Genomic DNA, 12,204 nt, shown 5'->3' on the forward strand with positions numbered 1-12,204 from the left:
TCCAGAACCGTTGAGGTCAGGGTGCTTGAGATACGGGTTATGACCAGTGGACGGTCAGTAAAATATTTTCCTTATCTACCTTTTGTATTCCATCGCCTGGAAATAGATAGTCCAAGGATAGATAGTCCAAGACTGTTGAAAGAACTGGGCAAAAGACACTCCTTCACCCCACCCCATGCCCTCTAGTTCCTATGTGATTGTTGACCAGGTGCACGGACAGATCTGTTTAAACTCCTTCCTCCAAGGGGCTCAACCCAAGTTACAGCCTTGTGTTTCTGGTCTGTTCAGAGGTATCAAACTAGCCAAGGATGCTGGCTGTGGGAGTTCTTGCCCTTGTCTTGTTAATGTTACTTTCTCTAGCTCTTCTCTCCCTTTAGATCAGTTTCTTGCTGGGGCACCTGGGTGGCTTAGTCGGTTAAGTGTCTGACTTTCGCTTAGGTCATGATCTCGCGGTTCGTGGGTTCGAGCCCCGCGTCGGGCTCTGTGCTGACTGCCAGCTCAGAGCCTGGAGCCTGTTTCAGTCTGTGACTCCCTCTCTCTCTGACCCTCCCCTGCTCACACTGTCTCTCTCTCTCTCTCTCTCCTAGAAAGAAATAAAACATCAAAAGAGAAACTTTAGATCGTTTTCTTGCTGTCTTCTCTCAGACCTTGGTGTACCAGGTTGGACCTAACAAAGAAATGATACTAAGAACTGGATCCCCTCTAGCGGCTGTACACGGAGGTTATAGTTATAGCTCTTTAAAAATTAAAAGGCACATGAGAAGAGCATGGGAAAGGAAGACCCAAAATCTACCCAGTTAAGTGGAGAAATAGCTGGGCCAGTACCCAAGGAAGTGTACTTGAGAGCCTACATGCAGAAAATGTCCTGAGGTGGGGCGCCTGGGTGGCTTAGTCGGTTAAGCGTCCGACTTTCGCTTAGGTCATGGTCTCACGGTTCCTGGGTTCGAGCCCCGCGTCGGGCTCTGTGCTGACTGCCGGCTCAGAGCCTGGAGCCTGTTTCAGTCTGTGACTCCCTCTCTCTCTGACCCTCCCCTGCTCACGCTCTCTCTCTCTCTCTCGAAATAAATTAAAAAGAAACCTTAAAAAAAAAAAAAGAAAATGTCCTGAGGTAAGGTAGAAAATGTGTGTAGAAGGCAAAAGAAAGTCTGAGTGGAGCCTTCTGTGCTCGACAGGAAGCTCTAAAGGATGAGTTTCCTCTGAGTTCAACAGCTGCCTTCCGTCCTCATATTTTGCTGCGCTGTTCAAGACGGTCATCGCTGAACTAGCGGAGCTAATTTAATGAAACAAAAATAAAAATTCAGTTCATCAGTCACACCACCGCACTTCAGAGCTCAGTTGCCACGTGTGGCGAATGGCTACCATTTTAGTGAACATGCAGAATATTTCCATCATCACGGAAAGTTCTGGTGGACGGCGTTGAATTTGAGGCGTTAGGAGAGGATGCGTTTGTTCCAGTGGTTCGAGGATCAGAGCTCTAACGGACCTCAGGTGTTGGTTATCTACCCTCTCCCTGCTATCCGCTTCTCAGATCTTGTCCCATTCGCCTGGCTGTTTACACCAGCAGCCAAGCTTTCTCTCCATCTCTTCCTCCTGCCCTCTGGCCTGCTCTTGCCCTTGCTCCACCCCTCCAAGTCCCTGGAAAACAAGCTGCACAAAAACTTTCCATCAACTTTGACCTAGTTTCCTGGTCAAATTCAAGGGGAAAGGGAGGAGCCACTAAATTCCTGAACAGGTAAGAAAAGGAGGCAGCCCAGGTAAGCGTAAAGGAGAGAGTCACCATGGCAACTGGGAGCTAGAGACTGACACCTTGGGAAAGAAAAACAGAGCCAGAAGAGAGAAGGGCTCCTGTGAATGAACAGATGAAAGAAGATTGAAGTGGGAAAGAATCTTGTCAATCTTTTCAATCTCACCTTCTCAATTCACGCTGATTTTATGAACTACAGGAGTCTGAGGTTTGTAATTAGCCCATGGAAGTTCTCAGAAAAGCCACCCCCCAAATTCCCAGCCAAGGACCAGGAGTAGATCTGTCTGCAAAGGTTTAAGCCAGAAACCAGGAAGCACATTAACCTCTGCGGTCTCCGGGTTCTTGTACTCGTCACCCCTTTAAGAATATTAAAAATCAGGGCGCCTGGGTGGCTCAGTGGGTTAAGTGTCTGACTTTGGCTCAGGTCATGATCTCACCGTCTGTGGGTTCGAGCCCCACGTAGGGCTCTGTGCGGACAGCTAGCTCAGAGCCTGGAGCCTGTTTCAGATTCTGTATCTCCCTCTCTCTCTGACCCTCCCCTGTTCATGCTGTCTCTCTCTCTCTCTCAGAAATAAATAAAACATTAAAAAATTTTTCTTAAAAGAATAAAAATCATTTCAGTTAGAGGTGGATTTGTGGTAGCCATCTATTGTTATCAACCTATAAGTAAGAAATAGGAACCGCAGAAGCATATCCTAAGGGATGAGGGCGGGGTTAAATATTCAAACCCTGAGTTACAAGGATGTGTTTCTTCTACAGGACCATGCTAGGAACAGCAGAGAGAAAAGATGGTAGCAAATACTCCAAAGTCTAGATCCTTAAGTCCTGAATGATTATAATCTTATGTCTTACTGTGTATAAACCACGTCTAGCTGAGAAGAAACTGCAGCATGACACCAAATTATAAAATAGGGAACTTTAAACCTTTCCTTTCAGATTCTCTCACCGATCTTAGTTCTGGGTCTTTCAATAGTTCATTTTATTTTGTAACAGACTTTTAGTAGTGACTACACCTAACCTGGGGCTCGAACTCACAACCCTGAGTCCCATACTCTACCAATTGAACCAGCCAGATACCCCATGGGCTCATTAAAAAACTTCTTAAATCTTTAAGTAATCTTCACACCCAGCATGGGGCTTGAACGCAGGATCCCAGATCACCCTCCACGGACTGAGCCCCTCGGTGCCCCTCCCTCAAGAGTCCATTTAAAAAAAAAAAAAAAAAAAGCGCGCGCACTCCAAAACTGAAGGGATTTCACCACAAGTATCTACAAGTGCAGAAAACTAGCCTAGACCGCCAGAAGGTCCGTCTACAGTTCTTTAGTTACCTGGAGAAAAGACTAAACGTAGCTTCAATTCCTTCCTTTTTCACCTCAACCCCTGCTCTGACTATAATCATCAGGGTCAATAGGGAAGGCTTTCTCCACAGGGAGAATGTGAACCATTAAGTAGGGGTCAAGCTCCTTCAGGCACACTTTCTAGTAACCACCTCACAGACAAGAAAACTGTTTTTGCCATTAAAAAACTTTATTTTTTTTTTTTTTTTTACAAAGAATACCCCCAACTTGGGGTGAAAATATATTTGGTTAAGTACAAAATATAGTTCTTATCATACAAAAAGATAGACATTTAAAAAACAAACAAAAAATGAAACCAAGTTCAGCCCACATACTTTTTCAGAAAAAGGTGGAGCTCAGTGCTCTGACACAGGACAGGGAGCAAAGTGCTAAGGCTGAGGGGCACTGACCAAGGCCGCAGTGAGACGGCTGTCAACACCCCGGTCCCCCCCGACACTGGCCCGGGAAGGGGGCTCTGGGGGCCGGGGTGAGGACCACCCGCTCAGGTCTGGAAGCTCCGATCACAGTGTTGGGGGCATCTTGGTCGAAGGCTCCTGCTGGGGGGTGGAGGCAGCACAGCGGGCAAGGCTGACAGCAGCAACCCTTCTCACACAGCGCGGTGTTAGAGTGACAGCACTCCGGACACCGGCACAAAGTCTCCAAACTGAGGAGTAACACTTTTTTTCTTTTCTTTCTTGTCATCGTGCTTAGCCCTAGGGACATAGTAGACCAGTTTCTGCTTCCGTTTGAGAGGAAAAAAAAAATTTTTTTTTGCCAAGAACTAAAGTGCTAAGAATTACCACCTCAGAATCCATTCCAAGGAGTCACACGAAGGAGAAACCCATTCTCCCACGTGAAAAGGTTTGCAACAGAACACAGTGCGAGAGGCTCTCCACATGGCTTTGGAGACCTGGGTGGGGCACCGGCTCGCTGCTTTACGTCACATTAAAGTACACTCTGAGCAAAGACAACCTTAGAACTGCTGCTTTTAACTCACATGGGAAGCTACTCTCCAAAGTTCAAATCAAATCAGTTCTGGAAGGTTAAGTTTTTGTTTTGTTTTTTTTCGTCATAAGTGTAAAACAAAAGGCAACACTGATTTTAAGAACCTTCTTGTCCCAAAATTTTGGCCATAATTTTTTTTTTCCTTTTCGTCTCCCTAATTTGCTAAATTGGCTCTGCTCCACATGGCACAGAGATACAGAAGACCATGTCAGGAGGCCATCCCTATCCCTTGTTTGAAACTACTAAGAATGCCTCAATTTTCAAGATCTGAGAAAACGGGATGGGCCCAGGTTTTTGTAGTGCGTTTTCACAGTCATCCAGCAAACACTCCCGAATCACGACGCCTCCCTAGCTGAGGACGAGCGTGCACCATTTTAAGGCCCAGGAGGCCGCCTGCCTGGACTTCGGAGGTTGGGGGGGCCCAGGCCCCCGTGGAGAGACTGCAGAGTCTCTGGAAATGGAAGCGTCCAGGAAGAAAGGCAGAAAGAAATGAGGAACAGCTGCTGCTTTTCTTCCACAAGTTCACTCCACGTTGTTGTTGTTGTTGTTGTTGTTGGTAACGCAGGGATCCACCTGGGGGCAGGGGGGAGGCGAGAAGGGAGAGAAAGCAAAGACCATTTTAGTTTGGGCAAGAACTGAAAGAACCACCCAGTTTAGCAATGCCTCCAGCTCAACTTCCTACGGAAGCTTGAAGAAAAAACGGCAGCGCCAGGATGACAGTTCTCACCTCTGTGTAGGTAGGTGGCGGCATGAACTTGAATTCGGGAGCGTACATAAAAATAGGGCTGTCGGGAGTACTGTCCGTGTCATCCAGCAGAGGGGTGGTGGGGCTCTCCAATCGGTGGTCTTCAGGAATGATGTCCATATAGCAAGGAGGAGCTAGAAACAACACAGGCGTGAGAAGTCTGGCTGGGACACACCGGACCATGGCAGCTGCACAAACCCAAGGCGGAAGACAGCACAAGACTGGGCCTGGCTCACCTTCTGGGGTATCAGGGATGTTCAGATCTATCCAACTCATTTCAGAGCTGGTTCGGCTGGCCATGCTGGACGACCGGCTGCTCAGACCCGACCGGCTACCAATCACCAGGGGCAGATCAAGGATGACCTTCTTGGAGCCAGGGACACTGACGTAGATCTAGCAAGGAAGACGACCACTTGTTAGACCAGAGGTCTGCAGAAAACACTGCTACCTTGACCGGGGGACAACTTCTCTCCCCGACTCCACCACACTCACCAGTAAGGAGTATTCGACCCGCAGGATGTTGCAGCCCAGGATGGAAGGCCTGATCTTCTGCACCCGGAGCCTCTTGCCACGCCACGACGCACAGGTCCCCGAGATGATATGATTGCCTCTGACCGATGACAACTTCTGCGTCAGCACTTTGGTCTGGCCGTTGGCAAGGTAAGTGTGGCGCGCTACTATGGCAGCTTTGGGGACCACGATGCGGGAACACGTGTTCTCAAAGTCAGCATGGATAGAGATCTCATCACCTGAGGAGGAGAAAGATGAAGACTTCTTAGCTGACACTGGTGACAACTGATGACTCTTCTCCCGCCCCCTCCCTGACCCTCACTCCCACACCCGCAGTGTATCAATCTGCCCTTAAAAGGACTAAGCATTTACCTTCACAGAATCCTTTTCGGTCAATCTGGGCAGAGACAGACACTCGCCCATCAGGAATGAACATGCAGGAAACTTTCTTCTCCTTTTTAGCAGACACAGGAGCCTATATTGAATAAGGGTAAAAAGAGATTTTGAGAATTTCTAGAGATCCTTTCTCTGCTTTATTTTTTCCCCTTTCCACTCCTTACCTAGAACAGGCAACTCTCCCTCCCACCTTAGTAATTTAGGGCTGAATTCCCCAAAGTGCTTTGACCTAACACCCAAGACACTTAATTTCTCATCCCTGAAACCCAAAAGAGGAGAATTTTAAAATGAACCTCACCATTAAATCAGGAGTATTGACATCCACGAGATCCATCACTTCGAAAATCTTCTTCGTCTCTTGGGTTGGCTGGCTGGGGCGATCGAGGAAAGCCTTCACCCAGTAGTCTACACACCCGTATTTTCCTTTGAAGGATGTTCCCAAAGGCCTGTGCGTCAGGGAAAAACAAGCAGCTCATCTAAAATGCTCTCCAAGAACAGGAAGTGATCATAGGTGGGGGAAGAATTTGAGAGATTAAAAAAAGGTCCGAAAATGCACTCAGCAGACACCTACCCCTCGGGAAGCTCAAAGCCGAACTTGTACTCGTATTTGTTTCCAGGTCTCATGATCACCAGCTCATTTTCACCTGAAATGAAAGAAAAGCGAGTAGCCCGTTAAGTTTCTCGTTACACTTAAAATGCAGTTGTGCGATAAGGAATTCTTGGGCAGCGTGCAAGCCTGCGGTCTGTGCTTCCCCCATTTTCATCTCCTATGTTCTAAAATGAGATTCTGATGCATTGTACTCGGCAAAAAAAAAAAAGTTACAAAACCCTACAAGAATGAAAGGCTACTACCGTCTCAAACAGGAAGCGCGCAAAGAATGAGCAACTTATGCATACCAAAAAAATCCTTAAATAGCTAAGGCACCATCCCCCAGGATCACCTTCAGAACACAACACTGTAGGAAACTGTACAAACGACCCCCTCTGGAGGAGTTTGCAAGTTAAAACGAAAAGAGGAAGCAGCACGGAATTCACGCCGCTGAACTTGGAACAGTTAGCATAGGCTCCAATGGTCAGTTTCACCGCTCTTCCCGAATGAGCTGCCACCCTCCCAGCAAACCGCGGGCGCCGCTCACCTGCCGGCTGGTCCTCCAGGAGAAGCGTGTCTTCGTAGCGCAGGTACTCGGAGGTCTGTTTGCACTGCTGGGATCCCTGCATCCACAGCACCTTCGCCACTCCGCAAGCCAGGATCCTGACCGCTTTGACTCGGGTGACTTCACACACCTCCACTACCACCCGGCCAGCCACCTTCTCCCCACTGCCGTACACCTTTTCAGGGTCGTTAAAGACCACCTCGAAAGATTTGATCTTCTTGAACATCACCATGCTTGGGCTGGGTTGGCTTAGCAGTTAAAAACGGACGAGAGACTGGGGGGGGGGGGGGGGAAGTCCCCAATCCAAAAATTAACTCTACAGTAAATTAAGGGTATCTCACTCCCTTCCAACTCTCCGCTAGAATCGAACGAAGAGGTCAGAAAAAAAGGTAAGCTGCGGGTTCTGCCAAGGAGTTTTCCCCCGAATCCGCTTTCTTTTCTTTCCTCCAACAGCTGGAGGAGCGCCCCGGATCGCGGCGGCGGAGCAACCCACACGCTCAGTACGGTGAGAGGAAAGTAAGATTTCTGACTGGAGCCGGAAACTGTTTTTATATAGTAGTGAGGCGAGCAGGGCCACGCGAGCGCTGGCCCGGAGGCTCGTGCTGCCCTCGTGCACAGCCCTCCCATTGGCTGCCCGGCCCTTGTTTACCAGGAGCCCAGCCAATCAGCGCGGCCGCAGCGGCGCGTGGACACGGTGTGCTCCTGGCGGGGAAAATGGTTGTTGTGCCCCGCTGCCTCGCTAGGAGGAGGGGGCGGAGGGGCTGCGAGCGGCTTCTCCCCCGCGCGGGAGGAAGCGGGGCGTCTCTGACCTTAACATTGATCGCAAGTTAATCAACGGCTGGTGGCCGTTGGCGGGTGGGTTGCAGATGCTTCTGGGCTGGGAGCGGTGTGCGAGGCGGGAGGAAAATGTGCTTAGGTGGGAATTTCGTGCCGAGCCTGAGCCAGTGCAATTAATTTAGGGGCGACCGTTTATTCCCGGCTCACAAGTCGCAAGTCCTGTGAAAAACAATCCCTTCGCTCCAGTAATACTTCAGGATTGGGGCGGAGGCCAGGGAGCGCTGGTGGCACTGCTCAGGAAGAACCCCCCCTTTGTCCTTCTCTCGCCCCGCGTCTCTGTCAAACCCCCCCAAATAACTGTGACCGAAAAGGAGAACTTGTCATCCCTTGTAAACCTCTTTTCAGTCCTCAGGGTGCCGAGGGTCTGCGAGCCTGCTCGCCTCCCTGCCCCCTCTCCAGCCCCTCGGAGCCCCGGAACTGCGTGCCTGAGCTGTTCTCACCCCCTGTACCTTCTATTCTGTTCTCTGTGTTCTCTGGAACGTGGAAATAGGGCGTGTTCACATCCTGTTGCTTTATCCCCTCGTCTCTTCAGTTCCTGCCTGCAAAGCTGGGGAACATTTTATCTCCCGCCACAGTTACCTATTATTCTTTAGTAAGGTGTGCTCTCTGGGCTCTGATATATCTCTTTCTCCCCTATTTCTTAGGAAAGGATAAAGGAAAAAAAGACGCTTCCCTTGTTTTAACCTTCTTCCTGAGTTACTTGTGCTCCTCTTATCTCCATCCCCTCTGAAAGTCACTAAATCACAGGTACATCCCTGGATCTGTTGCCCTCACTCTTCGCAGCCTTCTAGTTCAAAGCTCTCTTGATTGTAACCAAAGCATCAGGGGAGAGATGCATTCCTGCTTGAAGAGCTTTCCTATCTTTTAAAAACACTCTTCTGAGCCCTTTAGAAATCCCAGTAAGGAAAGAGAAGACAAAAGGGTCACCGGGACACTCTGTGTTCAAGACGAAAGAGACTCTGACTCCTCACTTTGTGTTGTCCTTTGGCTCTCAGATAGGTTTCCCCCCACCACACCCTCTGGCCATCATGAGATGACTTAGGAGCTGAGTCCTGAGAAAGCATTCGTAAACACATTCAGAAAGACTTGCAGAAATACAGGGATGTCCCCCCATGCCTTTTCTTCAATTCCTGGGCCCCTCCCAAGTCTGTGTTCAGGTATCAGGAGATTACTACCGCATTGTTTTTTTTAATGCTGGAAAGAGAACAAGCGTGCTGCCAAGACAGAGGGGGAAGTAAACGAGAAGTATTAGGATATACAGAAATCCTATTGTCAGCAAAAAGAAGGCTATTCATTGCCCTTAAGGATCCTTCTTCGTTCCTCATAAACCATAACTGGGCTGACACCCTACGGCTAGCAAGTTACAACCCAGCACGACTATTAAGCAAGCTCAAGACGCAGGCATCAAAACTCTGTTGGAAAGCGCACATACACACACACACACACAGCAGCCCTAAGAAACACAAAAGGGAACATGTTGATCCTTGGGGTGTGTGGGTTTGAGGCAGCACCCTGTTTTAGAAACTTAATCAGCAAGGTGAGTTGTTTTTCAGTCTGTATCAGGAGTAGGCGGGTAGTACTCTCACTAAAATAATTTTTTTATTTAAAAAATTTTTGTTAATGTTTATTTATTTTTGAGACAGAGAGAGACAGAGCATGAGTTGGGGAGGGGCAGAGAGAGAAGGAGACACAGAATCTGAAACAGGCTCCAGGCTCTGAGCTGTCAGCATAGAGCCTGACGCGGGGCTCGAACCCACAGACCACGAGATCATGACCTGAGCCGAAGTCGGATGCTTCACCGACTGAGCCACCCAGGCGCCCCGAAAATAATTTTAAGGATTCAAAACTGTGTCTTCTGGGAGAACTTTTAGTTTGATGGGCATGACAGGGTACACAGATAGGAAACATCCGAATGTTTACAAAGAAATACATGAGTCAGTATTGTTAAACAGTGCCTGGCATTGTAGCTACCTCAATTTTGAGGGGAAAGGAGGAGAGGTGGGCAGAAATAGATCAGGGTGGTGTTGATTTAGGACGTCTTAGGGAAAAGGGAATGCTGGTGTGTATTTGGGCACATCTATAAAGGGCTGCATTTTTGGGGGGTTTTGAAAATCATCAAGCAATCCTCTCTTGCTCTAAGTTCCTCTCTCAGGCTCAGTTGTTTTTCTCTTTCCCAGATTGCAGAACTCAGTACAGACCACTTGTTTGCTCTGTGCTATGCCTGGGTTCCCTTAAGTGCCAGAAAACTATTTGGCTTTGGCCGCGAGCAGCTGCCCGCCAGGACCCTGGCCAAGGCATGTTCTGAAACGAAGCCCTCTTGGACAGAGTTGTTTACGACCTTTCACCCTATAACCCGGTATTCTGTTAAAAATCTTCTCCCTGATCCCTCTTTCTCAGTTCCTGAGTCAAAGAAAGAAAAATCTTTTAAGTTCCTGTCCTGAAAGCAGGGCACAAACAGTCGTGGGGCCCGGTGGGGGGGGGAGGGAGCCAGCAGCTGGCGGTGGCTGGGTGGGGGAGGGCACGTCCAGGAGGAACCCCGAAGCAGGGCCAAGTCCAGGAGTTTTCTAAGTTAGATCATCTTTACCTGCACCTTCCCCACCCTCTTAATCTCTGTGCCAATAAAAAGCCAAGTGGTGATTGTTGTTTGTTTTACTGGAGTTGGTTGACTAAAGCCAGAACTTTCGGGGAGGGAAGTGTCCTTCCTACTCTGTTGCCAGCCAGGGTCAAAGTGCTGGTTACATTTCTCTCTTCTTTCACTTCTGGCCTGAGAAACACTGAGAACTCTAAGGTTCCTAATGCAAAACAAGCCCCTTTCTTTGTCATCTCCACTCTGTGAACTTCCCTTTACCTGTGTCCATTGAGCTTTCCTGTTTTTTCCCCGGCAGTGTTAGTTTAGAGGCAAATAAAGATCCAAAGGAAGTGTGGGATTCCAGACTGCCCAACTGTGGAATACACCTCTGGGTCATGAATAAGAATATATCAATCATTATACAGCATCTGGATTTCAAAGTGACTTTATTTTGGTCATTTATTGGGCACCTATAATGGACCAAGACCTCAACATAGTTATTTCAATCACATTTTATTTATAAGTACATCTGTCATCTTGTTCCGGAAAGGACTTAAGGTTAGATCATTCCATTGCATTCTCACAATGACTCTGTGACTCAGGGTTGATTAAGTCGGGCTAAGAGGGTTAAGTAATTTGCCTTGAGGTCACAAATTTTGTAAACTGGAGCAAGATCTTGAACCCAAGTTTGTCTGGTCTGAAGTATTGAACGTTTTCTAATGTGTTGTCCTGCCTCTCGGGGCTTTAACACATTGGTTGTAGTGTTTTTTGTTTTTTGTTTTTTAAGTTTATTTATTTATTTTGAAAGCCAGTGAGAGCAAGGGAGGGAGGGGCAAAGGGGGCGGGAGATAGGGAATCCCAAGCAGGCTTCACACTGCCAGTGCAGAGCCCAATGCGGGACTCGAACTCGAGAACTGGGAGATGGTGACCCGAGCCGAAACCAAGAGTCAGAAGCTTAATACCAAGCCACCCAGGTGCCCCAGTGCTTTAACACATTATATGTTGTTTATTCCTTACTCTAAAGGATTCATAATATTTTAGGGTCAAAGGGGAGTCTTCGCAGTCTTTAAAAAAAAACAATGGCAACAAAACAAAAATCAAGACCTAGGACATAAAGCTAATAACCCTGGATTCTAAACGCTTAATGTAGAGCTCCTGCCTCTCCCATGCTTAGTGAGGGTTCTTGGTTTTTTTTAGTTTAGCTTTAATTATTAAAAATTCTTTATGTGGGGCACCTGGGTGGCCCAGTTGGTTAAGCATCCAACTCTTGATTTTGGCTTAGATCATGATCTCCCCGTTCATGGGATCAAGCCCCCACACTGGACTGGGCGCTGACAGCATGGAGCCCGCTTGGGAGTCTCTCTCTCTCCCTCTCTCTCTGCCCCTCCCCCGTTCACGCTTGCTGTCTACTTCTCTCAAAAAAAAAAAAAAAAACACATTTTTTTCAAGGTTTCCAGAAGAAACCAGAGTGGGGATTTTTGGCCTTATTGTCCTGGACTCTTACATAATTTGAAAACTGCCATCTTTTAAAACGTTAAACATTCATCTTGACCTTTGGACACTTTTCTCCTTTTCTGGCAACTTCTTTTTTCTCTGCCCTCTGAAAGCTTTACTTGAGGACTTGTCCTTGGCCCTCCCCTTTTCTTCCTTTATGTTTTCCTCTTCAGTCTGTACATCACTTGTGTAAAATTTGTGCTATGCCCTTAGCTTGGCTCCAGAGTTTCAGCTAGCATCTCAAATTCACCTTGTCCCGTATAGAATTCATCATCTTGCCCCGCTGTGATCAAACTCCGTTCTTCCCTTTAATTCAGTTCATGGAACCATTCTGTATTCCCTCACAGTTCCCAAGGTTTAAACTCTAGGAATTGGTTTTGATTCCTTCCTCTGTAACAGTCCCCACATCCAAT

At 47.9% G+C, this 12,204-nt stretch overlaps 1 protein-coding gene across 1 annotated transcript; it reads right to left on the reverse strand.

Moving 5' to 3' along the window:
• Positions 1 to 3,833: 3,833 nt before the first annotated feature.
• LOC120220723 (thioredoxin interacting protein) lies at positions 3,834 to 7,398 on the reverse strand. The gene is made up of 8 exons (XM_039217888.1): positions 6,874 to 7,398; positions 6,309 to 6,381; positions 6,036 to 6,183; positions 5,714 to 5,816; positions 5,324 to 5,580; positions 5,068 to 5,224; positions 4,814 to 4,965; positions 3,834 to 4,659 (listed from the first exon to the last, which is right to left on the reverse strand). The coding sequence occupies exons 1-8, from the start codon at positions 7,121 to 7,123 to the stop codon at positions 4,609 to 4,611; spliced, it is 1,191 nt and encodes a 396-aa protein (XP_039073819.1). The 5' UTR covers positions 7,124 to 7,398; the 3' UTR covers positions 3,834 to 4,608.
• Positions 7,399 to 12,204: the final 4,806 nt, after the last annotated feature.

The sequence above is a fragment of the Hyaena hyaena genome, unplaced genomic scaffold (genome assembly GCF_003009895.1).
Source record: "Hyaena hyaena isolate Hyena2069 unplaced genomic scaffold, ASM300989v1 scaffold_725, whole genome shotgun sequence".
Lineage (NCBI taxonomy): Eukaryota > Metazoa > Chordata > Mammalia > Carnivora > Hyaenidae > Hyaena > Hyaena hyaena.

Bases quoted from the DNA above. Each gene is read 5' to 3' on its own strand.
- LOC120220723 (XM_039217888.1), bottom strand. From the start codon at position 7,123: ATGGTGATGTTCAAGAAGATCAAATCTTTCGAGGTGGTCTTTAACGAC. The intron at 6,184-6,308 runs GTAGGTGTCTGC...CCTGACGCACAG, and splicing joins GGCTTTGAGCTTCCCGAGGG to GCCTTTGGGAACATCCTTCA. The intron at 5,581-5,713 runs GTAAATGCTTAG...TCTCCTCCTCAG, and splicing joins CCGAAAAGGATTCTGTGAAG to GTGATGAGATCTCTATCCAT.